This window comes from Ambystoma mexicanum, chromosome 10 (genome assembly GCF_040938575.1).
Source record: "Ambystoma mexicanum isolate Mex_15411 chromosome 10, UKY_AmexF1_1, whole genome shotgun sequence".
Taxonomy (NCBI): Eukaryota; Metazoa; Chordata; class Amphibia; order Caudata; family Ambystomatidae; genus Ambystoma; species Ambystoma mexicanum.
The window spans coordinates 1,682,287,810-1,682,304,057 of NC_090932.1; the positions used below are offsets into that span (position 1 = coordinate 1,682,287,810).

The 16,248-nt window shown below is 48.8% G+C and overlaps 1 protein-coding gene across 2 annotated transcripts in view; it reads left to right on the plus strand.

Annotated features, from left to right (window-relative positions):
* The window catches only part of AACS (acetoacetyl-CoA synthetase), a 341,576-nt gene that overhangs the window by 105,437 nt on the left and 219,891 nt on the right, over window positions 1–16,248 (plus strand). For both annotated transcript variants that reach the window (XM_069620120.1, XM_069620121.1), the window contains exon 5: window positions 4,274–4,371. In XM_069620120.1, the coding sequence (XP_069476221.1) occupies window positions 4,274–4,371 (98 nt within the window). The remainder of the gene's footprint in view (window positions 1–4,273; window positions 4,372–16,248) is intronic.

Below are 16,248 nucleotides of genomic sequence, written 5' to 3' on the forward strand. Positions count from 1 at the left end.
TAAGGGTGCTCAAAACTCCCCCCAAAACAATCCGTACCTCTTCCTCCCCCGTGTGTTCCGGTCCCAGCACTCCTCCCGTCTCTGTGCCACCATGGACATGGTTAGTCCCTTTTCCCTATGGCAGCGGGCATCTTTTTTTCATTTTGTTTTCATTGGAGATCTCCTGAGGGAAGAAAAAGCATTTACACCCCAAATAGACGCCAGGGTGCAAATGACTCTCACCCCTGATACGGGTGGCGGACTTGGCTGGTAACGGCCCACAGCACTCGCTCTTACTTCGTCGGGCCTACCTAGGTACGGGCTGGTGGCCATTACCGGCCATGTCTGGCCCCCAAAGTGCGGGTGGAAGCTATATTCTTTACCTTTGTATGTTGTTTTTACCGTTTTTCACACGTCCATTTAGACGTGCTCGAGGCCTGTCTTTTCACTGGCCTTGACACATTTCTCAGGTTCATGGGCTAGTGGTTCCTTGTTCTCTCACGTTGCTGTATGGTGATGTAATCACGCTATCACACACCACGTTAGCCTTCCAGATCCGGAGGGCCTCTTTTTATTTGCAGTTCGTCTGGGCGCTACATCTCCTGTGTTTGCCTGTTCTTCTGAGTCTCACTGTTACTATGTATGTTATGTCCAACGTTCTTCTCTCTCCAACTATGCTAAGCCCTCCCATGGAGTTGTGCACGGCACTGTTCTTGTTCCTTTGACAGCGTTAGCGGTATTCCACCATAATATTGCGGTTTTTGTGCGTTTTCGATTTGTTTAATGGTTTACTAAGAGATGTGTGCATACAGTGTCATGACTTTAGAATCTTTGTGAACCAGTGTGTGAGACTGAAGTGGATGGTACTCAATGGGCACAGGCACGCTCTCCTATGTACTGCATAGCACACTTTAGATTGACAGATCATTGCTTTGAATTTTGAATATTGACATGATATCATGCGTGTTCTTTTCTGTTCTGATGTATTGTTTTTTTCTTTTTCTTGTTCTCCTGTTTATTATTCCTCATGTGTAGTGTGTAGGGCTGCCCCGGAGGAGGCTAGATAGCAGTCCGAAATGCATTGGCCATGTTCTCTGTTTTCCTTTGTTTGACTATTATTGGGATGGAAATGAGCCTATCCCACTCCTCTAGGCGCTTCCAAATTAGGCGAACCCCATATGAGGCAAAGGGGGCAGCTGCATAAAGGCCCTGTAGCGCATAGAAGTAGGTGAATAGTGCTAGCCATGTCCATGCCCCACAACTCCATTTTCTATTAGGCTAAGAAAGGACATGCTGATGGCCTGCGATGCTCACGTCCCGAGTTCACACAGAGATGCCAAGCTCAATATCGGCACACCAGGCCTTCTCTGCATGAGCACTGTTCCCACGGAAGTCCATTTACCTCTTGACCCTCCAGTGGTGCGAATATCTAGTATCGCTTCCAGGAATGCGACCTGCGAAGAGCGTGAGGCAGTACCAGGCCCCGCACTGCGTCCATCCATCTCCACTAAACTGTCATCAGGCCTCTCACCCCCTCCCAGCCAGGCCGGAGCCGGCCGCCCTTCATCGACCTGACCCCCTACCTTTTCCCTGACCTCCCTAAGGTGCCCACCACAGATCTAAAGCCTGCATGACTGTATATCTCTCCAATAGCAGCACACGTCTCTTGCGACATGAGGTACCGGGAAGGGTAAATCACAGATCAAACCACAGGGGGGATAAAGCCCTGAATGTATGGGTCAGCATGACTGTATTTTAACCTCCCCTCTCCCTGGAACCCCTTTTCTGTGATGCCCAGGTGCCTTCCATAATGAATGAATAACCGGGTTCTGTTTCTTAACTTAGATTAGATATATTATATTTAATCTTTGCCCTGACCTTCACTGCAAGGATGAGCCCAGCTGACCCCCGTGCACCAAGATCAACGGGGAAGAACCAGCCAATTAGCGCCTGGCATCCCCTATGGAGCAGGCCCCATGTATAGGGTGCCTCCAATCAGGAACACCAGAATTCCCAGTAAAGGTATGATGCTTTTTGTGTTTATAAACTCATGTTTGATGATGTAAGACCAGAGCGCTCTCGAGCAGCAGAGTTCTTTGCTGGCACTTGTATTTCATACAAGTAAACCTTGTAATCCTTGCAGCCTATCTCTTGGCTTTATTCCCTAGTGGGTTGTATTTACTCTGGAGTGTGCGTACAGAGGGACATGCCTTCAAAACTGCACTTTTTGGTATTTAACCACCGTACTAGTTTTTGCATTTTAAGACTTTTGAGGGTGTTCATATCTCATTCTTTGTGTAACTACCGTTACAGTCCACTTCCTGCACATAACGTGCGAGCACACAGCACTGGTGCCAGCCGGCCTCAGTCTCATGATGTGGGTCTGTATTTATCCAGGTGTCCGGGTTGGGGCCCTGCACTACTCCTGATGCTTGTATTATAGTGCATCTGTTAGATTGTAATTTGTGTTTACATTAGGTTGTGCCCACTCACCCTCACTTGCTGTCCTGGTGCCCGAGCACACACTGTGAAAGGCCCAAACAGACGTTTGAGACGAGCAAGAACATGGCAGAAACACTTACATGTGAAATCCTTCTGAAAGCCGTCCAAGGCGGAAGATTGGAGGTGATGCCAAAGTGTGAGGCAGGTGTTTACACAAGCAGGGAAAATATCCAACAGGACCTGAGTCCTGTTGGGTGGAGCTGTTATTTCCAGCTATCCTTGCATACAGTGTGATCCTGGCACAGCTATCCTTGCACACAGTACGGTCCCGGTAGAGGGGTCCTTCCCAGCCACGCCTGCACACAATATGATCCCAGCTGAGACTCCCCAAACCCCACCCTCCTCCTCCGGTATCCATCCCAGCACACAGTGTGATCCTGGCACAGCTATCCTTGCACACAGTACGGTCCCGGTAGAGGGGTCCTTCCCAGCCACGCCTGCACACAATATGATCCCAGCTGAGACTCCCCAAACCGCACCCTCCTCCTCCTATGGCCATCCCAGCACACAGTGTGATCCTGGCACAGCTATCCTTGCACACAATATGATCCCAGGAGAGTGGTACTTCTCAGACAAGCAGGGAAGAGGAACATTTTTTTTACAATTGTTTAAAATGGTGTCTTTTGCAGCACTGTCTGTGAAAAATAAGGTACTAAGCCACACAGTTTGAAATTGCAAGTTAACTTCAGCGCACAGCACCATTTTCCAACGCATCTTCAGTATGTCTTTGCCCTCAACATATGTCAGTATATAATTCATGTTCATGCTGGTTGTGGCTTTACATGTCCATGCTGGCTGCACCAATATATACGTTCTGCAGTGATGTTATCGAATAGAAAACAACCAGTGGATTTTTAAACGAACACAAAACATCTAAAAAAAATAACGAATGTTTTAAAACTATATAGATGTGGTTAGGAATGGGAATAGTAGTTTTAGGGCTGGGGGAGCAGAGGAGGGCGAATTTAATTTGGTGGCGATGTGCAGCTTGCTTGCGTAGGAGCTGGGGAGGTAGTGCTATTGCTGCCCTCGCCCCCGGGAGGGGGTCTTCATCTGGGTTCTGGGTGAGCAGCACTTTTTCCCAATGTGTCTAAACGTGCAGGACATTCTAATGAATGAATGAATGATGGTGGGTCTAGTTGCTGGCGTGTGGGTGTCATTGTTCGCCCACCCTGTGCAGACACACGCCGGCCAGGCTTTTCTGGCGCCCCCTGCGCCTCTTCTGGAAGCTACTCACTGCCCCCTCTTGCTGTTGCGTGTTGTGATCTGCAGCAGAAACCTTTTGCTTCCATGCGGCTGCCATGAAGTGCTGGGCAGCATTATAAACTGGAAAAGAAATGTACTCGATAATAGCACCATCATAAAATGCAAACATAATTTACTTGGCAGGTCGGGGGGGGGGGAGTTGGGGGTCTGTGTTCTTTATCGGATTAGTGGGTTTACGTTAAAGGTTTTAAAGGCGGATGTTAAAGGCAAGCTTGCAGTTAGGATGCAGTGAAGTTTGTGTCAAGCAAGAATGCAAGGTTAGACTTCCTGAGGAAAGGCCACTTGTGTAAGTCACGTGAGGTTTGCCTGCAACACAGCACACGTACTGGTGTATTTGGAGGTTGTATGCAGCGTTTTGGGAGGCTGCTCTCGGCGTGTGGGGGCCGCTCCTGCACGTTTGGCCTCGGCCCCAATCACATGGCTGCTCTGCTCGACATATGAGGGCGTTATTGGGGTATCGGAGGCTCCGCTTGATATGACAACCAACCCCGGTTGGCTTTGCCAATGCGTGTTCTCTTTGTTTCAGGTTACATGCCGAACAGCGTCCACACACTGGAGGCCATGCTGGCTGCGGCGGCCATCGGGGCCATTTGGAGCACGACCTCCCCAGACTTCGGGGTGAACGTGAGTGACCCGTGCATTTGCAGGGTGTGTGGGTGGGTGATGGCTGAGCTGGGAGAAGGCAAAGACTGTCATTTCCTACATTGCCGCCTGGGGGCAGCAAACGCCTGTCTTTACATGCAGCAGGATGAATCCTGCCTCCTGGAGCTGGACCCTGGCGCCCCCTCCTATTATTACTGTCATTAGAAATCTCGGCGAGCCCCTTCCCACTTGTGTGACTGAGCACAAGGCCGCTGGGTTCAGACCTTTTGCATTTTTCCCTCTTAAAACCAGGCTCACGCCGCACTTTTCAATTCAGCGTCTATTGCAGAGCTCTTATTTTTTAAATTAAACTACTGTAGAATTTCTCTATTAGACCCGAGTTGCACTTGTGGCAGGCGTGTGCGATGATATTTTAATGTAATGTAATGTAATGTAAACTATTATTTTCATTATTCATTATCTGGCGTCCAGCTGTGCTTGTTAGGCTTCATCTTCCTTTTATATCGCACGGTCTCTGGTGCCACCGTGTGGTGAATGGTGACACTTCGGATGACATGTTCAGAGACACCAGGTAGGGAAGGGAACTCCTTTGCTTAAGGTCCAGTTGACGCGGTAATAACAAGCAGGTAAGTTACAAGGTAAGTATAAAGGAAGGTACAGGAAGCATCCACCGGCTCCCACTCTCGCAGGCTCTCAGCTCCAACATATATCCATGGAACATTAAGGGCCCTCACACACATCAACACTCTGCCCATCAGAATCCCATCCAGCCTGCATTCCCACAGCACTGGGGCAGGGCAGACACGCCACACGGCAGTGCTCCGAATACCACCCATTAGTGGGGGCAAACATCACTTAACGCAGCGGGCAGGATCAGAGGCTTCAGCTGACGGAAGTTACCATGGGAACAGTGTTTTGTGACGCCGGTACCCATTGAAAGGACACTCGCCTCGTACACACCCTGTCATAGACGACAAGAATTGAGCCAATGGAGGAGAACAGTGCGGCAAGGGGCAAGGGGCCAACACCCCACCGCCACCCTGTGTGTGGCAGGAAAACACCTGCAGCATCCTTTGTTTGGCAGGAGTTTACTTACACGTGCTCGATCAAGGACACGTGTGTGCTGACTCCCCTCTGGCCTGGTGCCCTGGCTGTGCCTTTGAAGAAGTCCACATGCCCTCCCCAGGGCACCAGGGAGGCGCCGCTGACCGCCCCCCCCCCCGCCCCTCACTAATATCTCTCCCTAGGCCCCCCCGCTCTCTCGCCCTTTGCTTTGTCTTACATATTTCTTGCTCATCGTCTTGGTTTCCTTCTTGGGCCTTGAGGCCGGTATTGGGACATTGTGTTGCTCTCCACATCAGCCTTCTGCCTCCGGGACTCGTTCCCACACCGCTACTAGGTGGTTATATTTGCTATTGAATGCACTTTCTTTTGCGGGGGTCCCCTCCAACCACTGTTTCCGACCCCTAAAAACCCACCCCAACCGTTTCCTAAAAATATTTAACCCTTCAGCACATCCCTAAATGCATTCACTGTAAAGGTTTTCAAAATAAAAAAAAATCGATATATGGGCATTCAATATAAAAAAAATCGATACACACACTATATCCTACTGGGTGGCCCTGTTCCTTTTTTCACCTGTTAACTGAAGCTGCCTATTGTGCTCTGGCTTTATCGGTAGAAAGGTGTTTTCATTCTAAAAGAAATTGCACTGGCCAATAAGCTATCGACCTCTTCGAAGATTAATCACACATTTCTCAAAATAAGGATTACTATAATGTTGCTGAAAATCAAAGTCCAGAAGGAGCGCCCCTTTTAGACCCGACATGCTACTGATATAGCACAGGTGTCAGAGCAGCCCTTCGTGTGGTTTTGGGGGTAGTGCCCCTCGGTGGACAGTCTTGGTTTGAATCCTGGCTTTGGCACGTGTGCATAAGGCCCCAAAACTAAGCCAACTGAAGCCAGCAAACTCCGAGTGGGTGATGGGGTGTGTGAGAAGTGTGGGTGCACTCGCGTGCTCTCTCCTCTTGAGGCTTGAAGCCATGCACTGTTTTGTGGGAGCTACAGGAAGGGTGCTCTTCGGGGGGTGTGGCACACGGGCAGCTATATGACGCCAGCCGCCACGGCGCCTTTACGAGTCTTGTTTACTCGGGGAGTTTTCTGACCCCAGCCTGACCTGCCCTAGCGAAGCACCGCAGGATCCCAGGCCTGAGCTTTTCTGCCCCTGAGACATGGAAAGGGGGAGAGTCCTGCAGAGAGAAGCCTCACTCGGGAGGAACTGGACCGTCTCAGTTCAGGGAAGAAACCTCTGGCTCACCAGAGTGCCATGTGGGCGGACCCTCCCCTCTGTGCCCGTGGCTTATCAGTCAAGCAAACCCATGTGTCCTCGAAACCAGGTCTAATCGAAATCACACAGTTGCTGTCCCATAAATGAAGTCAGATTTTGTCTCCGGAACTAGCCCAGCCCTCTATCTTTGTATCATTAGATGTCCGTCCAAGGAATAGTTCCAGGCCCCCCAGGAGCTCAATTTGTAACATTTCTAAAACCGTCTGGGGGTAAAGCTGGAGACCCCACAGAGCAGAACGTGTGGGCGGGTTGGACGGACTCGCCTGTTTGCAAATATAGCCCCGTTTCTTTGGCGTGTGCTCAGAATCTATCCCATGATTTCTGACAGGCAGGAAATGAGGCGGAAACAACGTGAGTGCACCCTTCCACTCTGTACTTTTACACAGGTCACAGAAAATCATATTACTTCCTTAAAAACAATATAACAGACAACGTCTCAGCCAGTTTAGAAGGCCCTGGCGTTCCGCGTGGCATGTCTGGTCTCCAATTGGTGACACCTTCCGCTTCCTCTGGCAGGCATGGGGCCAGGGTGTGAATGCACTCCAGGGTCCCTTGTCCATAAGTTCTAGGTCCACCCACTCTGACACCTGCTAATGAATTCGGGAACTGTTGTGGGGGCGGGGTGGGGTTAAGAGCAAGGTTTTCAACTCCCCCCGCCCCACCCTCACGCGCACCCTATAGCCTGTTGGTAAAAGTAACCGCGATGGACTAACCATGGGGAAAATAAGGCAACAGGGGGTGGAGCATAGCAAGGCCAGGCCTCGCAGCTGAAACACTAATCGCAAGCTCGCCTGGTGGATAGCACAACTGCAAAGTGCTCACCTTGTGGCCCCAAGTTCCAGAACCACTGAACTCATTGAAACCTTTCCCCCCCACGCACACATATGTGTGTATAGGAGACATTATTCACATTACTTTGCTGGTATGCAACAGATCCTTCAGTTATATTTCTAGTTTCTTAGCAAACCAGACCCCGGGAACCTCTCTCACGTACCCAACTTAGTTAAATGATTTCGCCAGCATAATATAATGGCCAAAATGGGAAAGCTGGGAGTCGAGACCAGTTTCCCCATGTCCCAGTTTGCAATTTGACAGAAGGCTACATTATTTCCCAGCCCACCCAATGCCGTCTTTAGTTTTGGACCAATGTGAGCGGTGGTGAAGCTGGAGCATTCAGTGGTAGAGCCGAGCCATTCTGGCTACACTCTCAGAATCAAACACAAGCTGGCGTGGCTAGAGCGGAACATGATGAACACTGATCAACCACAAGCAAGCGTGGCAAGAGGGGCACATGATGAAAAGTGATCAAGCACGAGCTAGCGTGGCAAGAGTGGCACATGATGAAAAGTGATCAAACACGAGCTTGCGTGGCAAGAGCAGAACATGATGAAATGTGCTCAAACACAAGCTAGCGTGGCAAGAGTGGCACGTGATGAAAAGTGATCAAACACGAGCTTGCGTGGCAAGAGCGGAACATGATGAAATGTGCTCAAACATGAGCTAGCGTGGCAAGAGTGGCACGTGATGAAAAGTGATCAAACACGAGCTTGCGTGGCAAGAGCGGAACATGATGAAATGTGCTCAAACATGAGCTAGCGTGGCAAGAGTGGCACATGATGAAAAGTGATCAAACACAAGCTAGCATGGCTAGAGTGGCACATGATGAAATGTGCTCCAACACGAGCTAGCGTGGCAAGAGTGGCACATGATGAACAGTGATCAAACACGAGCTAGCATGGCTAGAGTGGCACGTGATGAAAAGTGATCAAACACGAGCTTGCGTGGCAAGAGCGGAACATGATGAAATGTGCTCAAACATGAGCTAGCGTGGCAAGAGTGGCACATGATGAAAAGTGATCAAACACGAGCTAGCATGGCTAGAGTGGCACATGATGAAAAGTGATCAAACACAAGCTGGTGTGGCAGGAGCGGAACATGATGAAAAGTGATCAAACAGAAGCTGGTGTGGCAGGAGCGGAACATGATGAAAAGTGATCAAGCACGAGCTAGCGTGGCAAGAGTGGCACATGATGAAAAGTGATCAAGCACGAGTTAGCGTGGCAAGAGTGGCACATGATGAAAAGTGATCAAACAGGAGCTGGCATGGCAAGAGAGGAACATGATGAAATGTGCTCCAACACGAGCTAGCGGCGTGGCAAGAGTGGCACATGATGAACAGTGATCAAACACGAGCTAGCATGGCTAGAGTGGCACATGATGAAAAGTGATCAAACACGAGCTAGCGTGGCTAGAGTGGCACATGATGAAAAGTGATCAAACACGAGCTGGCGTGGCTAGAGCGGAACATGATGAACACTGATCAACCACAAGCAAGCGTGGCAAGAGGGGCACATGATGAAAAGTGATCAAGCACGAGCTAGCGTGGCAAGAGTGGCACATGATGAAAAGTGATCAAACACGAGCTTGCGTGGCAAGACCAGAACATGATGAAATGTGCTCAAACACAAGCTAGCGTGGCAAGAGTGGCACGTGATGAAAAGTGATCAAACACGAGCTTGCGTGGCAAGAGCGGAACATGATGAAATGTGCTCAAACATGAGCTAGCGTGGCAAGAGTGGCACATGATGAAAAGTGATCAAACATGAGCTAGCATGGCTAGAGTGGCACATGATGAAAAGTGATCAAACACAAGCTGGTGTGGCAGGAGCGGAACATGATGAAAAGTGATCAAACAGAAGCTGGTGTGGCAGGAGCGAAACATGATGAAAAGTGATCAAGCACGAGCTACCGTGGCAAGAGTGGCACATGATGAAAAGTGATCAACCACGAGCTAGTGTGGCTAGAGCGGAACATGATGAACACTGATCAACCACAAGCTAGCGTGGCAAGAGTGGCACATGATGAAAAGTGATCAAACACGAGCTAGCGTGGCTAGAGTGGCACATGATGAAAAGTGATCAAACATGAGCTAGCGTGGCTAGAGTGGCACATGATGAAAAGTGATCAAACACAAGCTGGTGTGGCAGGAGCGGAACATGATGAAAAGTGATCAAACACAAGCTGGTGTGGCAGGAGCGGAACATGATGAAAAGTGATCAAGCACGAGCTAGCTTGGCAAGAGTGGCACATGATGAAAAGTGAACAAACACAAGCTAGCGTGGCAAGAGTGGCACATGATGAAAAGTGATCAAACACGAGCTAGCGTGGCAAGAGCGGAACATGATGAAATGTGCCCCAACACGAGCTAGCGTGGCAAGAGTGGCACGTGATGAAAAGTGATCAAACACGAGCTGGCATGGCAAGAGTGGCACATGATGAAAAGTGATCAAACATGAGCTAGCGTGGCTAGAGTGGCACATGATGAAAAGTGATCAAACACGAGCTAGCGTGGCTAGAGTGGCACATGATGAAAAGTGATGTTCCCAGGATCACATAACATATGAAGCGCGAGAGACAGGGATTTGTGCTCAGTAGGGGAGACTTCCTCTTCTCGTATCTTCAATATTAGAACCAACAAAACACTTTCTGCAAAGTTGTTATTCAAGGGCTGAGCTAGTGCACGGTAAACAACGTATCTACAGTAGGGACACCTCTTAAGAGTCTGCAACACATCTGAAATTGCACTACATTTTACAAATTCAGATTATAATTATAATGGCTGATCTCTTTTCTCTCGGATCGACCCTCCTAGGTCCAACTTGGGTCCTTCCTATCATCTATCTTCCTCTCTACCTGTGGTGTTCCTCAGGGGTCTAACCTCTCGCTCTGGCTTCTTAACCAATACCTGGCAACTCTCGCCCACTGCATTGCCATCTTCTGCTCAAACTTCCAGTGCTACGCTGATGACACTCAACTCATTTTCAGTCTGCCTTCGGCCACCTCCTCTCCCTCTCTCATCTCTGATTGCCTAACTGCCATTCAAGATTGGTATGCTGCCAATGACCTTTGTCTGAATACCAGCAAGACGGAGATCCTCCTCATCAGCACACTTTCACCATCCTTACCCCTCACACTCTGGCCGTCCTCCCTTGACCCTCCTCCTACCCCCACCTGCGAGGCTAAGAGCCTTGGGGTCAACTTTGACTCCACACTTTTCTTCTTCTCTGAGGTCTCTAACAAGTCAAACTTCCTCCTGCACCTCCTCAGAGGTACTCTGCCCTTTCTCTCCTTCCCCCAGAAGCTCACTGTCTCCCAAGCTCTGGTTCTCTCTATGTTGGACTATTGTAACAGCCTCTTTCTAAATCTACCTGCCTCTACTCTCCGCCCTCGGCGACTAATCCAGAACAGGAAGTGCGAGACATGTCCTTGGCCTCAAGCCCTGGGATTGTATCTCTCCAGCTCTGAAATCACTCCATTGGCTCCCAGTGGATGCAAGGGGCTTTCTGGGGCCTGGGTCCAAAATACCTTCAGCTATCCCTCCTCAAATACCTCCCCTCTCGAGCCCTTCACTCCTCTACCTCAAACTCCCTCAGGGTCAGCCGTTTTTCAAAGAAACAAGCTGGGGGTAGATCACTGTCTGCGGCTGGGGCCTCCTTCTGGAAAGCCTGCCTGCCACTCTAAAACTCGAGGAGAACCATCTCCGGTTCTGGAAGCACCTCAAGACCATCCTCTTTGCTTCTGCCTTCGCTCCCACTCTCCCCTGCTGATATGTTCTCTCTTGGCACCGTGCACCTGGCCACCCTCTGTCCTCCGGGCCCAGCTACCTGCAACCCTGCCACCTTCCCGCACTGCACCCGGGCCATTCCTTGCACTGGGGTCTGTATCTTTACCCATACATTCCCCCCTTTGTTCTTCCTACACTGATCAGACTTACCCTGTCTGCTGCCTTAAACCTAGCACTTGCCCCTTGCTGGCTGCACTACCACTGTTGCCTCATATTTATTTATTTTATTATTATTTATGCTGTTTCTCCTCTGCTTCGCACTTTCCACTTCTCCCCCTTCCAAGCACTTTTCCCCTCCCCCTCTCCCATGCAGTTGTGCATTCTCAATGTCACTGGGCCTAGGAAGATCGTTGTTTTTATTTTAAATTTTTTTGGGGTTTCCCCTGTTACCCTCCCTTGCATTGTCGCGCACTGAAACACCTGTGTATGAGCGCGATATGAATAAAATATCAATTCAATTAAATTCAATTCAATTCAATGATAACTCAGTAGCTTTCTCTATATTATTTAGGTCTTTCAAAGCATAAAGTCACATGATAAAGCAGCCTGAAAAGACTTGAGTGAACTCTTAAATGAAACATATGTTCATAAACCTGCTTCTGTTGCCCTGGCTCACATGTAGACAGTAGACTACCTTCCTTTGCTAGTCAGCCTCGGCCAGACATGGCAAGGAGCTGTGGCCGGGGTCTTGCTGTATGTATGTGCTTGGGTTTATGTTTCGGTTTCTGTGACTGTGGTGGTGTGCTGGAGTATAATTGTGTAACATATGTGAAAGGATGTTCCTGAGTTCATTTGACTTTGTATAGACATCAGTGAATCTTATGTCGATTTGCATGTGAGTCTTGTTGGTCTCATGAGTGAGTTGCAAACAAGATAATGAAAAACGATCACAGCCTTAGGGCGTCACTCAGAGTTGCGTGATAACGGTAAAATCAGTATTTGGGAAATGCCATGGGAAATCAGTATTTGGGAAATGCCATGGGAAATCAGTATTTGGGAAATGCCATAGATTTTAACATTCACCCACTTCAAGTTTTGATCAAATACCACCAGTGCTATTCCATGGGTAGGCCGGCGGCGGTATTTTAGGCAGAATTTCTACAGAAAATCCACCCATTGTTTCCTCCACCTAAAACTGGCCCCAACAAATCGAAACTGGCCCCACATTTTTAAAAACCTTTTTTTCTCTGTCCAGAAGGAAAGCAGAGGAGCTTCCTTTCAGTAAAGTGAAAACAAGTATTTACAAATGGCCATGTTACAGGAGTGAAATTGTGAGCATGTCTGATGCCCCCTCCCACCACCTTACCCATGTAACGCATAAAAGAATCAGAAATTACCCTTTTGTGCATACCAAAATTGCACAGTAGTGGTATGACCCTGTGACGAATCAACTTCTGGGGAACCAGTGGTCCAGGGATGAATATCGGTTTCTAAACCATCAAACAACCCCACACCTCTAGTACACCAGATGGGATCTGAACAGATTGGAACACAAGTCAATTATTGTAACGTGGACGGAACAGCAGGCTTATCTCCGCAAGGTCGTGGATCGTTGGTTAGTTGCAACACAGCAAAAATACAATTATTACCCAATGATAAAAGGGACTGTCTAGTCAAGGTTGTATATAACATATCTACTTTATTATTACTACAACAGACAGTTCTAGCAACACTACAGAATACAACCCACCATGTAAAGGAACACAGAGGACAGATAGTTTCACGAAGGAAAGGGATGCACTCCGGATACTGACAGGAGGATAGTTGGTAAAGTAATCGGTCTTACGGTTCAAGGTTATTTGCGGCGTGACAACAGTCAGTGGTGAAGCTGGTTGCGGTTCGAGGACTCGACTGTCACAAAAAATGTCCTTGAAAGATGGACGCTGGATGATGCTTGTGTGGCACTCCTCCTAGATTCTTTGCATGGCTTGTGTCCTTTCAAGGCAGACGGCCCTAAGCTCAGGAGGGTGTTTGCAGGGAACGGCCTTGTCCTTAGTTCAGATACTCTCCAGCATTTCCCACCTCGGAAGCTTGCTGGCAGAACCTAGCAGGGCACACTGTGTGCTGGCTGGTTACTGGTTCTGGAGCTGCTGGACGGGTCCTCTGAGTCTGGTATCTCCTGCCGTTCCCTGGGAGATGTTTAGAGGAGGGATCTTGCTTCCCTCTATGAACTCCTGGCCTTCCTTCCCTGGCAGAAGTTATATGGTACCTTCAGCCTTGTCCAAATGAGTCCTTTTTCTTACTCCTTTCAAAGTCGTCGGATGATCTGCTGAGTGAGGGGTTCAGCCCTCTTTCCTCTTTTAAAGCCAAATGGGCCCCAGGGATTGGTGCAGTCTAAGGCTGCCCTAATGAACCATTCCTGGATCCCCACCAACAATCTTCTGTTATGGATGAGGTCAGGACCAGAGTGCTCTGCAACAGGAAAGGTAAGGGGTGACAACATATATCCAAGTCCCACCCATCTTACTGTCTGTTGTAGATCGAAGTGTCTCTCTGGTTAACTGAGCCTTCTGTGGCTCTTGATCAAAGTGCAGGTCAACCTCGAAGCTTCTGATGGGAGCAGACTTCCTGTCTCTCCCAAATCACATCCTTCGTCCCCCTGAAAGGGGTCTCCTCTGTAGGGACACCTGCGGTAACTAATGGACCCATACATGCCATTCAATGCCTTTCATAAAGAGGGGTGGAACCTAGCTTCAAGTTGACACATTGCATACCAAAGGGGTGTTAGCCCCGCTTTTGGCAACCAAGCCCCTTCAGGTTTGCCTCCATTATCTCTCGTTAGTATGCACTGCCATCAGCCGAACTGCCACAATAGGAAGGCAGATCCATGGAGCCTTTGAAATTTAAACTAGGCTGCCCATGGCGAGAAGGAGATGTGCCTGCCCCCTTCTTGAGATGCTTTGATGTACCCGTGGCTGTCACATTCCAGCTGAATATGACATGGGAGAACGGCGCCTGTAGGCTGTGTCTACCCGAAGTAGCGTGACTATGCGTTTCCTGTGGTGAGCAGAGAAAATGTGTGCGGAATGGCCTCACACATTTTCAGAGGTTGATTTCCCATAATTCATTTTCATTATCAAAAAATCAAAAAAGGTCCAGGCGAGCGCACACTGCCTGTGCGCATGGTCAAATTCCTGCTATACATGACCCATTTCCAAATTCACATTGAAGATGAAACACCTTTTTATGTTACCACCGGCAGAAGTGGCATTTCTGAAATACAGCTGAGGGTATTCCATAAATACCACCTCTACTGGTGGTTAACTCTGAATTGGGCAGATGTTCAAAAATACAGTGGAGGTGGTAACTTTCCCCAGTGGAATTTTATAAAAAAAAATCCACCCAACTCTCAATGACCCTCTTAGTTTGTAGTCTGATAATAATTAACACCTGAATGTTACTTCTTTCTGTGTGTGGCTTTCCACTGCACCCAAAAGTGAGTACCACACATAATCCAAAACCACCACATAGTCCCATCTATGCTATTAAGAATGCCATTAAACTGTATGTGTAATGAACTCGCTAATTTTATTTTTATTTGATTGTTTAAAGCATGGACCCAGCTTCAGAGCAGCAGAGCGCTGTACAGGGTGTGGGTAACCAGCGTTTGGGCTGGCGTCTTTTAACAGTAGTGGAGTACTGTGCGTTGTGGTCTGTGCTTTGCAATCTGTGTATCAGTCTGTGCATCCGTCGAGACTAGTCCTTGGGCAGGTGTTGTTGAAAAGGCAATTTTGTGGGGGGCCATTCCAAGCAGATACAGTGTTAGATTTGCAGCAGGTGGGTGCGTAACAAGAGAAGGATTGTTTGTGGGTCCTCTCTTTGCGAACTAGTTGTGATTTGAGCCAGTTGGTGAATTTGCTGTGTGAGGAGTGTGTGCCACCAGATTTGTGAAGCTTAACTAGCAGTTATACTGGCGTGCTACTGGTAACTGCTTTCTAGATGATACACAGTATCCTGGCCTGGAGCCAGTGTAGTTCACATAGGACGCTGGTGATTCCGTCAAATTTCTGCACACCCATAATATGATGTGATATGGCATTTATAACGTGCCTGTACACAAGTGTTTCTAGGCGCCACAAGACAAGATAGAGAGGACAAGACAAGACAAACAATCCTACTAGACCTTGTATCATTCGGATCGTGCAAGTGCGACACTAGGAGTGCAAGGGGAAGGTGAGAGGGAGGTGCAAGGGAGAGGAAAAGGGGAAAGTGCAATCAGGGCAGCATGGCTCTGGGTAAGTGCAGCCAGGGCAGCGCGGCTCTAGGTAAGTGCTGGAGGCAAGGGGGCTATAGGGGTCAGGGCTGTCAGAAGATATGGTGAGGCCCGGGGCAAAACATTTGGTGAGGTCCCCTTACAGGTTTTTGCCCTCAGCCAGCGGCGGCACCTCCGCAAACGGGAGACTCGAGAAATCTACCCTTGAGTTTGTGCGCAGGATCCCAAATATGGTTTATTACTACAACTCCGAATCAACTACGGCAAAGTTAGATTTCTCTACTGAAGAAAGGTTCATGCCAGACTAACTTTTTTATCATATGAATAAATATATCTAAGATGGCATGAGCTCTCCACTGCGCCACCTCCAATTCTCTGAGGGTCAGTCACTTTTCCAAGCAAAGAGTTGAGGGCAGATCTCTTTCTTCGGCTGGAGCCTCCCTCTAGAAACAGCCTCCCTGCCTCGCTGAAACTTGAGGAGAACCATCTCCGGTTCCGGAAGCACCTCAAGACCTGTCTCTTTGCTTCTGCCTTTTCTCTTCCTCTCCCTTGCTGATCACCTGCCTGACCCATGCACTGGTCACCTGGTCAAGCTCTGAATTTGGGCCCAGGTCCCTGCCTGTCCTGTTGCAATATCGCACTGCCTCTTGGCTCCCCTGCACCTGTGGTTTGTATCTGTAACCCTACAGTCCCTCTCTTGCACTTATTCTCCAC